Source organism: Salminus brasiliensis, chromosome 9 (assembly GCF_030463535.1).
Source record: "Salminus brasiliensis chromosome 9, fSalBra1.hap2, whole genome shotgun sequence".
In the NCBI taxonomy this organism is placed as follows: domain Eukaryota; kingdom Metazoa; phylum Chordata; class Actinopteri; order Characiformes; family Bryconidae; genus Salminus; species Salminus brasiliensis.
Window position 1 is genome coordinate 19,849,640 of NC_132886.1, and position 20,277 is coordinate 19,869,916.

General features: G+C 38.5%; 1 protein-coding gene across 2 annotated transcripts; it reads right to left on the reverse strand.

The window, feature by feature from the left end:
- Positions 1–9,019: 9,019 nt before the first annotated feature.
- Positions 9,020–20,124, reverse strand: ap1s1 (adaptor related protein complex 1 subunit sigma 1). Of its 2 annotated transcripts, XM_072687741.1 has the most exons (6): positions 19,866–20,124; positions 18,239–18,270; positions 15,362–15,540; positions 12,839–12,947; positions 12,222–12,359; positions 9,020–11,387 (listed from the first exon to the last, which is right to left on the reverse strand). In XM_072687741.1, exons 3-6 carry the CDS (start codon positions 15,538–15,540, stop codon positions 11,340–11,342), a joined length of 474 nt encoding a protein of 157 aa, XP_072543842.1. In that variant the 5' UTR covers positions 18,239–18,270; positions 19,866–20,124; the 3' UTR covers positions 9,020–11,339. The 2 variants fall into 2 exon arrangements, with proteins under 2 accessions (XP_072543842.1, XP_072543841.1); XM_072687740.1 differs by lacking the exon at positions 18,239–18,270 and having other exon boundaries at positions 19,866–20,120.
- Positions 20,125–20,277: the final 153 nt, after the last annotated feature.

The window sequence follows — 20,277 nt, forward strand, 5'->3', positions numbered from 1 at the left end:
TTTCCCTGCTTCGTATATTCTCAATGTCAAACGGAAACAGAAACATTTTTATTAGTAGGAAAAACTGTTATATACTGAAATTATTTTTAGTTATGACTTTAACCCTTTCACATGATCACTCATGTGAAACATGCCCACCTGTAATGGGCCGCCCAGAGTGAGTTATTTTAGCATGCACACTGCTGCAGTTTTGTAACTTCTGCACCATTTAAGGTGGAACAGCAAATTTCTACATGATGCGCTGTATTTTGTGGGAAGACTAATCAGTGGACGTGTTTGATGCGTCTGTAGAATTGAAGCTGATTGTTGAAGCTGAGAAATTGACTCCTACGAGTGGGACCGTATTTGTGAAAGAGTTAATAAGTCATTTAAGGGCTTTTTACAACAAACCACCTGAGAATGTGCTCTCCACTTATTGGTCTGACCCAGGATCTGAGGCGGGAGTCGGAAGAAGGTTCAGCGTTCCATATATAGCGTATATTTCTGTGAACTTTAACATGAATGATGACAGAGATGCCATTTGTTAATAGTTGTAGTAATGATCTGGGTAATATACCAGGTCAAATGGCTAAACATGAGCTGTTTAACGTACAGGTACAGGTACAGATAATAGCTGGGTCATATCAAGGTCAGGCCATGTAGGACCTGACTGAGACCACATTCACTCAAGGGTTTTGGCATGTTTGTTTTGGTCCACATCTGAGTGCGATTACTGTATTCAGACCTGCCCAAATGAATCGAATTAAGGATTAAAATGAACCTGAATCTGATTTAACCAGACAGTAAATGCAGAAAATGCCCTCAGTCTATTCCTGTTGATGCATTTGTTATGTAAAAGTAACTAATATAAAGAACAGCTGACATGCTTGTTTAATTCAGGTGATCAGGTGAACAATAGATAAACAAAACAAACAAACAAATAAATAAATCCATTATAATACAGAGGTAAGATTTTTATATGTCGGAAGCGATACACAGTGCTATTACAAAATCTGAAAGAAATCGAGAGCCCACTTTGTTGTTGCTATCAAATATTGATCTCTTCCCACATTCTGCGTGACTCAAAACCCATTGCTCCAGGAATAAAAAAAAAAGTGAAAACAACATAATGGATAAACCCACAGAAAGCCCATGTGTGCAGCCTCCAATAAGCTTTCACCAAGTCCATCAGCATCTGGCCCGAGGCAGATTCTTCACTCTATGTGATGGCAATGAGCCACTGAACTGATCTGGCTCAATTCTGTGCTGAAAACACAATTCCACATTCGTGTTTTCTAGACATCTGACATTCACTGCATGGGAAGCATTCTGGAAGAGTGATAAACTGAGTCTCCTGAGAGAAAAACGACAAAACACACTTTGAATCCATGACCTTTTAAAAGGAAAGTTGAGGTTGTCAATGTAATGTGCAAGTGTGTGTGTGTGTGTGTGTGTGTGTGTGTGTGTGTGTGTACGAATATCTGCAAAAGTGTTATCATGACATTCAACAGCAGATGCCGTAGCCAAGCGACAGTCCATACGGATAATATGGGAGGCTGTAAAAACATGGCATTAAAAATTCATAGTGATGACTATGAAGGAGCTAGTACACGTGAGGTGAGAAAGGAGCAGCAGAGGCCATGAGCACTTGGCAGAGTCTCAGTCACCAACGGAGCTAAAATCAGGCCAGATCAGTGCAGATGTGCCTCATGCAGGGGAAAATCAAAGGCAGGTTGGAAGCCCTTTCTGGAAGCTCAAAGGGGTTTGCTTTAACTGATACTTCAGATTTCTTAATAATTCAGCTTTAGTCGTGTTTCCTAGTGGAAACATGGTGTGTATGTGTGAAAGCATGCACTCTTGACAATAAAGGAACCAAAAAGTGTTTCTTTCTTTGTAACGATGTCATTCAAGAACCATGTTTAGGTCCCTGAAGAACCTTCTAATAGATTTAACAAAAATGTCAATTTTCACTTAAAATATTTCTTAGGGAGCTGAAGGTGTTTTTCTATAGCTCTACACCCTTAATGACAATTTTACATAGTGTGAAATCCTAAATGAATTCAATAAGCTATTTCTGTTACAACACAGAAAATCATTCAGAATATGCATTCATAATACATACATCTTGACAAGGCAGTTCCAGAATTCTTAATTATTTTTGTTAATGGGCTCTTATTACCTAATTCTATTATAGACAGGTACTGAATCCATTGTTGGTAAGTGAACCAAGTAAGGCACATAAAACTAGTAACTATGTATGCTGTTCAGTTCAATAATCTCTCAAATGAGCTCAGTAACATGGTGAAAGTGAACTGATCAGTGATTTATCAGTCTGCTCATGCTTTAGTAGGACTCATATAAATAATAACTCATATATAAATAATAACTCTATTTTACTCCACAGTGAAACAGGAGGTTCATGAGACTGAGACAAACGTACAGTGCAACTTACACAGCTGATCTCCAAGATTTAGATTAGATTAGTCCAGTATTTAAGCCATTATGCATATAAAAATGCCATAACAATTCTTTACTATGTATTTATCCTAAATAAATTAAATCTATCAAAACATATATGGAGCCAAAAAAACACTTTTATGTACTTGCCTCAGTAAAGTGAGTACTAACTACTCATTGTTGGCCTTTTATAAACTTAAAGTTAAAATGATCCAGTGCTAGCAGTTCCAACATTCCCATCAACAACAAACCTTCATCTCCCACTCATTTTAAATTGCTCACTTGTTCAAAAAGTTGAGTCATTTAAGTTCCTTGGCACCATCCTGTCACAGAACCTCAAGTGGGATGAAAACATCACCTGCATCATCAAGAAGACTCAGCCAAGGCTGTTCATCCCATGGCTGCTAAAGTATTTCAACCTCCCACAAGCAACACTAGTCCAGTACTATAAGGCAGTCATAGTCTACCCTGACCTGTTCTATTACTGCCTAGTTTAGTGATGCCTCTGCTCAAGACAAACTATGATTTATGATCTGCCAAAAAAGACCATGTAGTGTATTTTGCTGTCCTATCCTAGAACTGTGTTTAAACAGTCTGTACATTAAATTTACATAGTAAGCATATGCATATATTTGCAATACCCTTACACATTTGTGGTTGTGTTTTGTTCGTTCTTTTTGTGGATGGACATTATCTTTGTTGAGATCTTTGGGGCTGAGATAAGTTGTGTGTACCCCTACTTTGGAACTGTGTGAAAGCTAACTTTGTGTCTGATTCGTGCCTGATTTGTGACTGTTACAGACATCATTTGGCGCATGACGAACCTTCTCTTTGTTGACTGATTTAACCAATTATCTTGTATTTAGTAATGTTTTTAAGGAATCTCCATTGTTTCAATAGTTTTGCTGTGATGATGCACATCTGAACGATGAATCAACAAGTGTTTTGTTTTAGTGTTTAATGCATTGTTTTTCTAATTTACATATGATTTGCATAAAGGTATAAAGGGGTTGACAAAGTCTGTCTTAGGTGGGGGGAGATGATGCCAAAGATGGCCTTTTTCCTGGTTCTTGTAAACCTGAAAAGGAATTTGTCTATTAAATGTTACAATCTTTATAGTATATAAGCAATCTCTCTTTTAATGTTTTGGGGATATCACAATGCAGAAAATGTGAATGGTTGTGTTTCATAAATGTAAATGCTAATCAACCTAAATTTACCACAGGTATGCTGTAGTAAAATATTCATGTATATAATACATGCTATATATATATATATATAACCTCCATGGTGGTTTCTTAGTATTTCTATGCATGTGTGTTTATTATTTGTATTTTGTATTGTCTATTTATGTATGCACCAGTCTCACCAAGACTACTTCCTTACAATGCAACTGGACAAAAATCACACCTCATCATAATCTGCTTTTTTGCATTTTCTTATTTGAATGGAAGCAGACATATTTTATTTGGTATAAAGTCATTAAAACTGGCATTGCATGAAAAATAAGACCTCTATAAATACTTATCAGTTCAGTGATTAATATATAAATAATTGGTGTCCAAATACCTTGCCATTAGTTCCATACACTCTTGAAAATAAAGCAGCTACACTGGCTTCTTTAAGCGATACCACAGAAGAACCACTTTTTTAAAAAAGGAGCCTGGTCGAATTAATCTCATTAAAATTTTTGGTAAAAGGTCTGTAAGTGATTAGGAATGTTTTGAGGCTCGTTACCCATTTTAAAGTTGTTCACACTCACAGACCTCTTTTACAAAAAATTAAAACGAGATTCATTTGACCAGGCTACATTTTTCCATTTTTTCTTCAACTTTCCCATGTTGGTGAGCCTGTAACACTGCGGCCTCAGCTATCTGTTCTGGGCTGACAGAAGTGGAACCCAGTGTTGTTTTCAGCTGTTGTAGTCCATTGGCCATGTTGTGTATTCTGAGATGCTTTTCTGCTCACCACAATTGTACACAATTGAATTGTTGTCTGAGTTACCATAGCCTTCCTGTAAACTCAAACCATCCTGGCCATGCTCTTATCAACAAGGAGTTTCCATCTGCCGAACTGTGGCTCACAGGATGTTAAAAATCCCAGGAGTCATCCGCAGTCCTAGAAATACTTAAAACCAACAATCATGCCACGCTTCAAATCAGATCACATTTTATATCCATCATCGTGGTTGATGTGAACATTTCTTGTATATGGGCAGGCCCATATTTGCATAATTTGATGCACACTGTGTAAAACAGTATCCAGTATTTTGCAAACTGAAGAATGTTAAGGCAGTCTTAAACAAAGCTGTAGACTAGGCCTGTGCTTGGTGACAGTTGACCAAGTTACCATGGTAGCGGCCTCCAGTAAATGTAAAAACTCATTTGCAGCCGGTTTAAAAGAAGAAAAAAATAATTAATGAGGCTAAACTGGTTGAACCTAGGCCCAGTTTCCCAAAAGTCTCATAGTATTAACATCATCTGAAATGGTAGAGAGAATGTCACTGTGATGCTCGCTTTTTCATCATTTAACTGTGATCTTTGTGCTAAGAGGCTTTTGGGAACCTCAGCCCTGATCAATGCTGCAGGCAGATACCATATCTACAAATGGCCATTAATGATACAGTAAACATTTTAAGATACTGTCAGTACTCTTTTGTAAGTAATTGTTAGACAGTTCCTAACTCTGAAGTGTCCTTGAGAACAAACCCAGTCAGAGCATGTGCACTGGAACTTCATCCTTGTCAAATAACAGGTGAAGCAAAGGAAAAAAATAAATAAATACCCTCCTCCTCAGGCCGGCAATTTATCTAAAAATTGCTTGCTGACTGTATTAACATGAAAAAAGTGGCAGTGATTAATGTGGAGGAAAGAGCAACAGCACTCTGTGAACTGGCATGGTGAAATAGAGGTCCAGCCCCTTACATGGAAGGTAATCTACTATTTTGTGGGCAGGCCAACTCAGCTCTAGCAACCTAGCACAGCCTAGCAGTAGGCAATGGTAATGTCATTTCCGTCCCTACGAGGTAGCTACAAGCCACTTGTAGTGCATACAAGCCACTACAAGCGGTCGCTAGCCTAATCTACCAATTATATCCTAGTTAGTGATTGGAGCTGCAAAATGGAAAGGTATCACAGCTTTGTCCAACAAGGTTTGTATACTTAAGCATGTGTTCCATTAATGATTTAAATCATCACTAAGGCTCATTTATACAAAAATTAGGTGTCCGTTTTAAATGATTCAACTGTCCTTGCCCACATACTTTAGGGTGTCCTTTACACTGGCATGGATGATAAGCAATATATCCACTAGAGGGCAGTTCAGAGACAAAAGTTCGGCAACAAGCAACGGTGGAGGAAGTCGTGATAATGTACTTGCTACAAAAAAGACAAAAGTGGCACCGGTGTTAGCAGTCAAAAAAATAAAAAATAAAATAAACAGTGTAAAGGTTCTTCTCTGCTAGAGTTTCTTCTTCGCCGTGTCCATATGGAAGTGGCCGTATTTGGCCTGAACTATTGGCTGCACTGACCCCTCGATTTCCATTGGTACTGCTCTGTTTCGTCTGTATCCGTAAGGTTTTTAGAAAACATGCTGAAATACGAACTAATTAAACATGTACAGACAGAAAGCTCCATCAATATGTGTACCCGTATTTAACATTGAGCATTTGGTATTTCTTGCTGCTGGTCTCCCCCTACAGTAAGGACATTTAATTTGTGCTTTGAGCTCCCTCAAAAGAACGCATTTTACACACACATTTTTGGACAAGCTGAGAGATGCAGAACCAACAATAGAGGAGGTATTCTGCCTATTACAGGTAAGTGGAGCTTCAACATGACTCTGAGGCTGTAATGTTAAGGTAAAAATACATACATAATGTTGCTTTTAATGACCTGGGGACATTTGACACTTAAGGTGAGCACTGTCTTCTGGGACCAATTCCAAAAAACAATGCCAGAACTCAGAAGCAAAAGAAAAATTCAGAAGCAAATTAACATCCCAAAGATAATACTAAAGCCTTGTGTGTGTTACATAAGTCCTGAGAGCTCAATTGTCCTCACTTAAAAACAAGCGATTTACACACACTTTTAGTGACCTATAAGCAGTGACCTACTAAGTGCACACTAACTAAAAGTCAACGCCACTTTTCTGTTGGTGGATGTCATGTTCAAAACGAATACTGCTCTGATCTGATGTCCTTGGTAAAGGGAATTGCAAAAAATGTATGTGACTCAGCTGTGCCAAATAAGATGACATCTATCTGTACGCCCACAGATTATTAACGAGAATCCTCTGAGAGTGCATTACCACCAAGGGTTTAATACAGTTTGCGCTGCAGTGACAGAAGCGAGCCTTTGCATTATTATTTGAGGCGACTATGTGGAACTGCTTGTCTTTTTGGATGGGAATGCTAAGATGGCACCTTTCTTTAATCTGTGACGTCATTACTGCTTCATGAATGCTTTGCATGGTGAATCACTTAAAGAGCTCTTCAGAGGAGTAAGGAAATGCAGAATTACTTATAAGAGCTACCAAAATGTCGGTTAATGGGGTTAGCACTAATCTTCAGAGATAAGCTTTACAGGTCTTTCCATAATACTTATACCCACATTGTGTTAACATGTTGTTTTTGACATATAGTTTCTGAAAGGTTCCTTGTTTATCTTTGTTCTTCCAGTGAAAGATTTAGAAAACCTAGAAAAAGTTATCAACTGGCCTTTTACAAAAAAAAAATTATATATATATAAAGCAGGGCTGAAACTGTCCCTGTCTGAGCCCTGATACATGGGTCACAGGACTACAAACAGATAAGAGCTTAGAAAAAGAAAACAGAGTTCCAGGTGAAGGATGAAATATAATGGACTGCGCTCAGACATTCAACTGCGATTACGTTTAGATGGATGGAGGGCAAAATCACATCACAGGTCAGATATTTCAAAATTTGAGTGCTGATAACAGGAAAGGCCGAAGAAAGACGTTGCTGTTTCCATGTATTTTTAGCAAAGCAAACCAGAAAAAATAAAGGTAACCTATCATGTCAGGAGCGATTAGATGTTCCTGTCTTTGTAAAGTGCTTTTAACAAAGCTTGCCTTCTTTCCATAGCGCATCCTGGCACCATCTCTCCCCCATGAAAATGATGCACCCAGCTGTCCATGAGATGCAAAGAAAAATGTTTTAATGATCACGTGCCTATTGTACGTGCCATCAGCTATGGACAGGGGTCACTCCGATTGGGACCCTGCAGCTACACAGCAAAATGAGCTATGGTGTGTTCTGACACCTTTCTCTCATAGACAACGTTTTTGCTTAGGCTACAGCAGCTTTTCTATGCAGTCGAACCAGGTGGGCCTTTGCTTCCCATTGCTGGTTCAGATAAACATGAACTTATTGGCACCATGTCTGATGCCAGACAGGGGCTAGATGGGTATGAAGCCCCCCCCATGATGGTGCTCCATCTAATACTTTTTGGATGAGTTGGGGAGCTGAGTGTGAGGTGGGATGGTGATCATTCAACATTAATCCAACATCCAGACCTCGCTACTGTTCTTGTCACTGAATTGCTGAAGGACCTGCGGAGAAGAATGGTAAAAAATCCCCAAATTCAGGTGTGCAAACCTTGAGGCATCATACCCCAGAGGACTTGCAAAGGTGATTCTACTAAGCACTGAGTAAAGAGCCTGAATACCTATCAGTGCACTATTTAGTTTTTTCTGCAGAATGATGGAGGAAAACATATTTCTTTTATTTTAACATAAGGCATCCACATTAAACTTGAAAAAGTGAAAATGTCTGAAGACTTTCTCAATGCATTGCAAATAATAATATAGCAGTTGTGGACCTTGGTTTCCCATTGTGTTCCGTAATCTTTGGAAGCTTTGTTCAAAGCTAACCACAGTCCATGTATTGTCCTTATGAACATATGCACCAAACTGTGACATACATACCATGATGACTTGGTACGGACACACATATTATTATCCCTTATTTATGGGTATAGTTATACCTCTAATGGATACAGTAGTTACATACAAATTTGTTATGTCTGTATGAGGGGGAGACAGACAATGAGAGAGATAATAAAATATAATAAAAAAGGCAGAGGTTCACAGAACAAGTCAACATACCTAAAGTTTACACTTCCTCCAAATCTCCAATAAGTGTGAATATAAAACACACAAGAGTGTTGAGGATCATGTAAAACTGCCTCCTCCCTCATTCTTTGTCTTTCTTGTCGAGGTGATGCAGTCAGTTTCACTGCACCACTGTGACAAAAGAGCGGTGACTCATCCACTTACATGCTCCATCTCTCCCTCTCTCGCTTGCTCTCTCTCCCTCTCTCTCTCTCCCTCTCCTTCCCATTTTCTCTGTCGTTAGCTCTCGCTCTGTATGTGTGCGTCCATCTCTGTTCCACACATGCAAACAAAAGCATTTCCCTGTAGTGTATCGGTCATCATTCTATGAAGATGCAAATAATATTCCATCAGTACAAACAGTTCTAGGACGTGTCAGATAATTTGACAATAGCAATAACAACAAAAAGAAAACGCAGGAGGAAAAAAAATTGATTCATACAGATCCAAATGTACAATGAAATTGGGTTTTTATTTCATTATAAAATTACATTCACACACAATCTGATTCAATTACCTGACAGCTATTTGACAGGTAGACATGCCCTCATGCTGAGTTACTTAATTGAGCCATTCTGCGTTAAATCACCTGAACAAACACCGGTTCAGCACCTGGCAAAGATCATAGAGCCAGTGCATCACATGATACATATGAAGACATCCAAGCTGCTGTTTGAGCATGTTGTTTATATATATATATATATATATATATATATATATATATATATATATATATATATATATATATATATATATATATATATATATATATATCACTGTCTTTAAATAAAAGTTGAGATTTGAAGAAACCTCGGTTAATTTAATTTAAATAAATGGTAACTGGAGTGTTGCATTTCTGCACCAAGCTCTCTCTCCAAAGCCCTGCATGACTAACTACACAAATGGAACAAAAAGGTTCTTATCCTGTTTAGTAACAGCAGGCTCTATGGTTGTACTGTTAAAACTTTGCAATTAAGAAACTTCACTGCAAGGTTGTTATGGATTCATTTGAGCTATATAACACTGACAGAGCTAAGACAAGGCCCTATCTGTAATTACGACATTCTAAACCAGCTGAAAGAAACCTCTGAACATCTGTGCGCTCCTCTCTGCATTCAATTAACCTCCTCACCACCAGGGTTCAGAGAGCACCTACAGAATTCATGTACCTTCTCACAACGATCTAGCACCAAAACGCAGGACAGGTGGCTCAGAGCAATTCGACCCAGAATGACTCAACATTTCAATGTTAAAAGAAAGGAAAAACAAACAAACAAAAAACTAAACAAAACACACAACTCTTCTTAAAACATTCTTTTAATTCACATGACACAGTAGAAAGCTTTTTTTGTGTGTTACTTTTCACCCAAACTACGTCACACTCGATGTCATAGCCCTCTTGCTTTGTGTTTCAAGGAGTTATTCAAATATTATTCCCTTTTTATTCCTCAACTACACGTTTACAGTCAGAAACATCTCTTTGGAAAGCAGGAAGTAGACAGGGACAAAAGAGGAAGTGGGGAGGGGGCTCAGCGCTATTTAGTGGATTGGAGTTTTTTGTGCCTTTGTTTTATATTAAGACACACATTAAGAGACTTTTCAGATGTGGTTCATAGAATTAGAATAGATTGAATAGACCATATGCAACAGCGTAGCCAATATTCTATCAAGTTAAATGCCTATTCAACATTCCTCTTTAATTTCATAGGTCGGGAACGCACATCATGCTTCATTTTAAAATCTGGCTTATTTGAAAACTGCTTTAACGGTAAACTGCACTAGCCAAAAGTTGAGAGCACAGGTAGTCCTCCCACTCACTAGAAACAAACACACAAACAAAATGTACACAGATTTACTGTGTGGTCCCTTCTAGGGCTGCACGATATATTGCTGTATAATAGATCACAGCATATAGCAATATTGGTCTTTGCAATACTGATATTGCAAACTGCGATATGCAAATGAGCTCATTGCAATTTACTGTTTGTAAATTGTGAACGTCCTTGGATCTCAGAGACAACGACTGTGTGATTTCATGGATAAAAGACTTTAAACATAAATAACTGTAATCAAAATATTACAGACCAGTCTTTAACCTTGGTTATACCGAGGGTTTCTGGTTTACTGTGTCTATAAAATATTGCAGTTTGTAGTAACATGATATTCAGTCCATATTGTGCAGCCCTAGTCTCTACACTGCAAAAGCAAGCAGTTCAAGCTTGACAATTCTTCCACCTAAAACTCTGCGTCACATTTAAAAATAGACATGCATGAATGAATGGTCATTGTCAATCCTTCCTGAGCAGCAAAAATATAATCAAAATGTTTATCAATACATTAATTTGAGATTGCAGGTACAGATAACAATCATACAGGCCAAAAGCAACCAAGCTGTTCATATGGTAAAGCTCAATGAACTTTTAGCTCCTTTCAACCTTTCAAATAAATGGCTCTGTGTCAAGTTTCACAAGGTCCAACCTGCAATAATCTTTGTATAACGTGTCTCACGAAAGAAGGAATTCTAGCTAGACACATCTTAAGAGTATGAAGACAATTTGGGAACTGGAGGGGAAAAGGAAAAACAAAAAAAAAAGTACAATCACATGCTGAACTCAGTAGTATCAAAGTTGTCTACAGTCTTCCATTCATCCATCCATCTGTCCTCTCATTTTTTTAAACCCTCCCTCCCCAAACCCACTTCAATAAAGCCCATCTCTTCACCATGTGTAGCAGTAGTACCTAAAGATGTCCTTTCTAAGGTGGAATGGATTTTATGCCAGGCCCATCTCCTCCAATACACTCCTAGGAGACTCGTCCTCCTGAGAAGAGCAAACAGAAAAAAGCAGTCAGAACTAAACAATGGTTGCACTATGGATTTGGGCTGGAGAGTGTTAGATCAAATGATAATATTAGCAGATGTTGACCCACAGATATTTTGGCATCTGCAAACCCCCCTGACTATACAGCACTGAGAATTAGCAGCTCTAAGCACCTTTTTTGACATGAGTGAAACATGTACTATCAGGAATTCACTAGTCTGACTCCTGGTTAAGTTGCTGGTTACCAGTATATTTCATTAGTTTCTTATTGTACAGTGTATGTCAGCTAAATATGAAACCATTGGCTGAACTAGTAAATTGAAACATAAAACACCTTGGATGAAATAAAATCATGCAAAATTGATCAAAACCTAGCCTTTAGATTGAAACAGCCCGTAATAAATCACAAACAAATGGTTGGACGAGAAATACAAGGAGGCTCAGAGTGGCTCAGCGGTCTAATGCACTATCACTATGGTTTGGGGGTTGTGAGTTTGAATCCCAAGCCATGTCACTTTACCATCGACAGCTGGAGTCTAAAAGTGCACAATTGGCCACGCTCCTAACCACTCTTAAGCAATGTCTTTCAGTAACAAAAAAAAAAAACATCTTCTGTTTAGCATTTAGAATTTAACATACTGATATCATATCAGCTTGTAAAGCATCATTCAACACATTTTTATTGATCACTTAAAATAACGCTGACATTATCTGTGGTCAGATCCTGGAAATATTTAATCACAGTCTAATAATAACACCATATGATCATCTGAAAGGATGAAAAAAAAAGGATTTTAAATACTGTCTTAAATACATTTTCACAAAAACCCACACCTCTTGAAGCAGATCAGCCTGTTCAATGGCCTTGAGCACACTCTTTTTGGAAGTGTCCTGGATTTCTCCCCCCATCAGAAATTCATCCAAGATAAAGTAAGCCTTCTCAAAATTAAAAATGATGTCAAGCTCGCACACCTGGATGGGTCAGACACAGATAAGGCAGACAAAGGGAACATTAAAAACTAATCACAAAATACCACAAGATCTTAAACCATTCTAAATAGCTTTACATCTAGCACAAACATACACAGTACTAATGAATATTAATATACCAGACCACAACAGCCAAAATAAATCAGTATGAAGAAGTTAAGAATGTAGCTTTGACATTTACTAATGATGTGAAAAAACATGCTGGGATCAACGAAATGAAGAAGAAATGGCAGCGAGAGGACAAAAGCAAGAACCAGCTCACACATCGATATGAAGGGCTGGGAGAAAAGGCAGAGGCAAAAAAGATGGATACAGGAAGAAAAAAATTAAGTAAACGGAGAACAGAAAGGACATTGCTGTAGGGGATACAAGAATAGAGAAAGATAGAGGAAGAGAAACAGAGGAAAGGAGAAAAAGAGAAAGAAAACGGACCAAAGAGGTAAAATTGAAGAATGACTCACACTGCCAAAGTACTTATCCAGCAGCTCCACAAAGCGATGGATGACCTCGAGGGTAATCAGCTCGTTGTCCTGCTCCTCAACCGCACAGCAGAAATACAGACTGGCGTACCTGCGCACACGAACATATACATACACACACACACATATATGCAGGCATATATACATGAGAACAAATTTGGCAAAATATAACATGCCATTATTATATATTCATACACGCACTAATGTAGAAGCACATAAAACAGCAGTATGCAGGGTGTTACTCAACTACTTTCTTCAAATTGAGAAATTCTGATTACTTTAAATGTATTTATGTTTAGGTGCATTTGTTCTAACATGATCTGGTCTGGTCTTGGTCTATTCTGGTCTACTCTGCCAGAGTTTACAGTGTACAGAGCAGCTTCAGGGTTTAAGCCATGGAGAAAACCAAAAACAGAAGCGATACATTTGATATATATCTATCACACACACACACACACACACATATACATACATATATATATATATATATACATACATATATATATATATATATATATATATATATATATATATATATATCAGTAATACACAATTTCAACTGGGGTAAGTTTAATTGAGTTCAGTTAAAGCACAATTAGTTTGAACCACTGTACTTTAAAGTGTATGACTTGTTCACATATGTGGCTTTGTTCACTTTACTGTGAGAGCCCCCTGGTGGCCAGAATTCACACAGACATATGCAAATACTCCTACATCATTTCTACCAAGTGAAACATCATGCAGCCTTTGTCTGGTGGCAGTGCAAATGGCCAGTGATAAAGAGAAATGTGAATGTGTACTTCATAACCTTTAGTCACAGTTATTGCCTTCAACAAGCATGCTGTAATTTTATATTAATCATTTCTCAAATTATCACAGTTCATTAAAACAAGTGAAGACATGCTGTCTAAACTTTTAATCAATACCACACTTCTTTAGTAAACTTAAGAGGAGATGTTCGATTATAACTTGAAATTGATGAAGTGATCGGTGTGTGTACAGTTTTTGTTTAGGAAACCAAATTAATTGTTTCAATTTTTTCCACGTTTGTCATCGAAACAAATAAAAATCTCAAACATCTCCATAAAGAACGCAATGTATTGAAAATACTTATTCAACTGTGTAATTACCTAATGTAATTACATTTGAACAGTACATCAGTGCAAAAGCAGTAACCCTGGACTTCTAAAGGTTAAAGACTAGCAGGGAGGATTATAAATGTGCGCATGTTTTGATGTGATAAGTGATTCCACACTGCCGCACTGGCACGCAGAATAAGTCATCACTGACAGCAATCTGATGTGCCAACTTCTGACATCTAAGGTCAACTCCAGTCACAGAGCCTGGCAGCAGTTTACACAGTGCAAACAGCTACACACTGAAAGCTTACTGTTTACACAGAGCGTCAGTGAGAGTGCATATTAGAAAAAGCATGAGAACATGTCAAGAATATCTTTGTGACTTCCTGCACGTACACAACCTACATTCACCAGTTACCACAATCTGCCAACCTTTTACAGAATTTAAACTATTAACCAGTGACTTTCCTTATTAAAACTGTTTGCATGTATGATGGTAATAAACGTGGGCAGCTAGCTTACAATCACATGAGCATGCTTACAAAGCACCTATTCAAGACACTCCTTGAAAGAACCTTGACATTTACCATTTTAAGCTTGTAACAAGTAAAAATTGGTGAAAGTTGCAAATTACTTCTATGTTTGGAACAAACAGCGCAAAATTGTATGTTAGTGTATATATTATTCTGTGTTTTATTGTGTATTTATTGTGTATTACTTACTGCAAAAGACCATGACAATATGACATGACAATAAAAGTGATTTGTTTTAAAAATGTTAGATACACCCCTTTATAAACAAAAGTATTTGGACACCTGAGTGTTACTGAGGTCAGGACATTGGAGTGTCACCTCTTCAACTCCCCAAATCATCCCAAATGTACTGAATGGAGCAACTGTGTTCTCTCATTCCAGAGACCCTTGCTTAATGATGGGGGTCTTTATATTTCTTTAGCCCATGTCTAGTATCAGGCATGGTGCTAATAGCTTCATAATTATCTGCTCCAGAGAGTCCTATTCTATGGGCAACACTTATCTACAGGGACTAGACAAGCTGTGTGTGTGCATTTGCACAGCTATGTCAGCAATGAGTGCAACGGAAAGTAGCTGGATGCATTCATTTGAAGGGATGTCCTTATACATTTGCACATATAGTGTTACTCACAAACACAGGGACATGGTTGTGTTTGGATTGTGTTGTTTTTAATCAGTGCACTTCAAATGCAACTGGTGAGTGGTAGGACAGATACACTGCAGCTTTAACTCTATTTGTCTGCTTTATTTGTTTGATTTAGCTCACAAAGTGTTTATTCACATGTATTTTAAACAATGTAAACACAAGAAAAAAAAAGTGGAATGACTGCAATAAGCTTCAGTGCTTTGGGTGAGCTGATGTGCTTAAATCAACTACAGATTCGTCATCTCACCTCTTATACACTATCTTTAGGTCCCTCCACTCCAGGAAGCTGCACATTTTAGGTTTCCTGGCCAGAACCACTTGCATGAGCTCCCGCACCATCTTCTTCTTGTCGCGCTCTGCTGTCGCTGTGTACCATTTCTGCAGCCGCAGCTTCCCCTGCCGGCTAAACAGCAGCATAAAACGCATCTACGCACACACACACCCACACACAGACACATACAGAAGGAAAAGACAGAGAGACAGAGAAACAAATAGGACAGAGAGTTCATTAAAATCTTTTAAACAGATCTCAAAATCTCCAGGTCCCTGTAGAGAGCCCATCACAAATCTTGCCACATGAAGGCTCTTCAAACTTTTTGTACATGTTAATGATAACTGGATTAACTGAGAGAACTGCAAATGTCCATTTGCCAAAAATCAGCTATTTTGATTACAGAGATGTCCTTTAACTCAGGACCACGGCTAGTTCATGTAGGGTGAACATGTTAGGAGGAATTAGTCTAGGAAGCATAAATCCATTATGCTGTACACTGACCACAAAATTTGCCAGCTAAGAATATTACAAACAGCTTCTCGACCTCCACTGCCACATTTCAACATCATTCATCACTTAGCATTTCAAAATTGGAGCACGTGCAGGGCTTATACATTTCACGTTTGTTAAATATTTAAGAATGGAGTTGTAGAGCACTACATTGCTCCCTGCGGCCCTGGCCTATATACACAATTCTTCATTGAGCTCACTCCATCCTGTCTCTTAGCTTAATACAGCTAATACTCCAGCCTGCAACTCTGTGCCTGCTGCACACATTGGAAGGGCAGTGACAGGAAATTATTAACTATTAGGACGAATGCTATCACAAACACGGCTGCTACACACAGAAGAGACAACACATTTCAGGCTAGTGTCAAAGCAGACAGTGGGCAGTAAAATTAATTTGATTAAGTGTGACTACAATATACATTTTAGAATATGTATTCAAATGTAAGTACAGTATAGCAGTAGACATGCACTGTAAAATGACATTTTGTAAATGAATGTTTTGGCACCCTTAGTTCATGTGCTGTGTCCGGACTAGTTCCAGCATATTTCTGTGCAAATTAACATGGGACACTGGCAGAAATAGCATTTGTTCCGAGCTGTAGTAATTTATCTGGGCCACATACCAGGTTAACACCTGGCTGTGGGAGCCGTTTAGCTCAAACTTGAGCAGTACACCTGATAGTTGGGTTGGGTCGAGATCAGATCATGTTATCACCACAGAAGATCTGCTCCAGAGTTTGTTTGAGACAAGACTGAGACCACCTCTTCTCAAGCTTCTCTATACGGTTGTTTTGGTCCGAATCCGTGTGCAATTCCTGTACTCACACCGCACCAGGTGTGAAAACGCCACAAATTGTAGATTTGACTAAACTTCAAATGAAACACTGACAGAATTAAACTCACCAATTACTGCCCTGTTAACTTAATAACAGATTTGTTAGAAAGCTAGATTAATTACTTATTATTAAGATACAAATGTAAATTATAAATATGAAAACAGATATAGTTGTATGCAAACATTTGGACATCTCTGATCAAAATACAGTTTTTGTTTATTTTTAAGTGACAAAATATGCATTTTCCTGTGTGGGGCCAAACTGCGATGCTAGACGACTGGGTCAGAGCATCCCCAAAACATCACTCAGGTGTTTTGTGGGGTGTCCCTGGAATGCAGTGGTCAGTACCTACCAACCGGCAACACTGTCATGGGTGCAATCTTTTGAGACCCCAACTCACAACTTACAAGCCAGTAAGGATCTGGTGCCAGATATCAAAGGATGCCTTCAGAGGTCTTGTGGAGTCTTTAAAGTGGTCATAGAGTCAAGCTTTAAAGAGGTCAGAGCTGTTTTGGCAGAATGAGTTTGACCTACATAATATTACACAGGTACTTTCAATCTTATAGCTGAATAGTGTACATAATGCTATGTACATACTTGATATTGCTGAAAATTAACAAAACAACATGCTTTTATGCCTTCAGTCTAGTAGGTCAAATATCAAACTACTATCAGACATTGAGGACCATGATATTTTATTTAAATGCGGTAAAACAAATACAATACAATCAAACTGCTCAGAATGGTTTAAAGTTAATCCCCACTTTTTAAAAATATGAGTATATGACTTGGTCTGGATGTGCAGTTGATGTAGGGAAAAATAAACATCGCAGACAAAAGAGTCAGTGACCTACAATGTATGGCCTTCAAGGCCCAGGAGCCACAATATATGGATTGTCCTTTTTAGTCACCAGATCTTATCACGAAGTGTTTTAACATGGAAACAGACTGATGCATCACTAAAGATTCCCCAATCCAATAAATAAGTTGACTTATTGGCACCAAATGTACCCAGTATCACACTGGGTACATGCCGATATAGGAAATGTGATCTAATCTGATTTTACTGTGCGTCCCTAGCCTGGTATGATGAGGCGTGTGAGAGAAAGATTAATTGAGGCCATGGACAAAAATAGAGTCCTCCTAAGAGGGAACGGCTACCTTCTGCTCATCTGTGTCAGATCAGACAAAAAAAAAATGTACTTGCTCTTATTTTACATTTATATTTAGCAGCCTTTTTTAAGCAACACGTCAGCTATAAAAAGACACACACACAGACACAGACAAATCACAACTAGGAAAGCCTAGTGAAATTGATATAGGGAGTATAATTTGGTTGAAAGTTGATTGTGATCACTCTTTCCTAACGAAAGTTAGTCTCAAAATAACATGCAAAAGCGGAACATCGGCTTCACATCTGCCGGGCAGCTACTGTTAATACACCAAACACAGAATCTACAGTACAAACAGAGCCAGACACAACTAATCTAGTCATTTTACTTACAGAGGTGAACGTTCTCTGCTGTTTTTGTATGTCTATGTTCACAAAAAGAGGAAGAGAAAACTTAGAATGTAGCAAAAGATACAGTCTATAATAATCAAAGCTGACTGAATAGTGAGGGTTACACAGCACACACGGTTATTGTCACCACAATGATGCCGTTGCTGGGGCCTGAATAGTATTTACCCATATATAACCACAGGTTTGAGGGGGGAATAAGAGCTTCTTAACTTGTGACAGAAATTCATCCTGCAAAGGAACACAAATAGCTCACACAGACACCATTTAAACCTTATCTTTTTGAACAACACTTTCCTGCCGGTGAAATTTGTAAAACACAGGAAGTCCATCCATTACTTTGCTCTGCCCTATGAAACAATAACACTCTAAAATAGTGTGGTCTGGAAATTTAGATATCTATAGGTCTAGATGCCAAATGTGGAATATATATTAATATAATCATTTACATGATGTCTAATGACAGATTTTTCAAAGGTTGTATTCGCATTTGGTAGCGTATAATCCCATCATTGTATCCCATAACATTTGGTGGGTAATTCAGGACATCTAGAAAGCCTGCACCTCCTTCTCAAAAGTGCAGACCACAAAATCCAGTAGTAACTGCTATTAACGTCCCAGACGTGATTCTTACACTTGAAGTAACTTGATTCTTGTTGAAACCACTTTCATGGAAGTCTTCACAAGTAGTTGTGAAACAGGAATACAAAATACTGTAATAATGAATATACACTCAATGTTATTTCTTACTTTTCAGTATAAGCTGCGAGTGAACCACGTCTGATGTATCAAGCGAGTGTACAACGTCTGTCTATCTAGTCTGTGAACATCGCGAGGAAACGCAGGTGTTCAGAGCACACGTTTATTTAGCTAGAAAACAGATAGTGGAAACTTATCACTATCAGTTTTGCAATTAATATTCATTTAATAGCTGCTCTTCTTTTCTGAATGGCGCAGGGTTAGTGCACTGTAGCTGCTGTAAAGCAGATCTGACAGACCACGATACTACAGCAGTAAATAGCAGCTAATACAGCTAGCTAACGCTTGTGTCTCTGGACTTTCAGAGCTACACAGGTAAACCAAGACGTTTCCGGTCTTATGTTCATGAATATCTAATGAGCACACAGAAAGTGCATAACTTTTAAAGTACTTCATATTTATGACATATCGACAATAAAAAAAAAGTTTGTAATAGAAACAGACTATCCTATATAAAGTTAGGTAGTGTTAGCTAGCTAACTACACGAGTTCTTCTTCTGCTAGCTAGCTGACTGGCTGGCTGACTGGCTGGCTGGCTAAGACTTCCTAGGTTCGGAGATATCCACACATACAACATCGACACATTCGACACACATCTCTCACACACACTGGACCCCAGCCCATTTAGCTGGCTTTAAGACTCAATATACCGCTACAAAAATAATTGACGGTGCCAGAAAGCTGTGCAGCTTCAGCATGACAACCATGGCTAGATTTTGCCAGGGTTTATGTGCTATCTAGAACCTAAACTAGCTAGCGAACTAGCTAGCTGATTTTCTTCCTTTAGCTCAACAGCTAACGTTAGCTGGCTGGCAAAGTCTTGGTTGGTGGCAACCCTCGAGTTTTAACTTACCATTTTCTTGCCTTCTCCAGAGCGCCCTAGCGATCGCAATATATTACCAGACCCTTTTCATCAGAAAGGCGAAAGCACTACTGATTCATGTCTGTTTCAGACTTCGTAGTTCGGTGGGTTTGATAGACCCACTGAGGGAGACTGGCTGGAGAGGAATCAGGTAGTTTAGCGTCATCGCCCACAGCGAACATGCGCATTGCGCATTACTGGCTTAAGGTGTCAAACAGCTACAAAGACTCTTTTCTGGGATAAATTCTAGTGACGACTCCGTAAAGTGGGGAGTAATGTCGCTTCATGTGTGTTTAGAGTGGGTTCAGCTCCTCAGTCAGGGTCAGGATACAGGTTACTGATGTTGTTTATTGTGTTAATCGTCGTCTTTGTGGTCGCCGGTTACTGTGTGGAGTGGACGAGG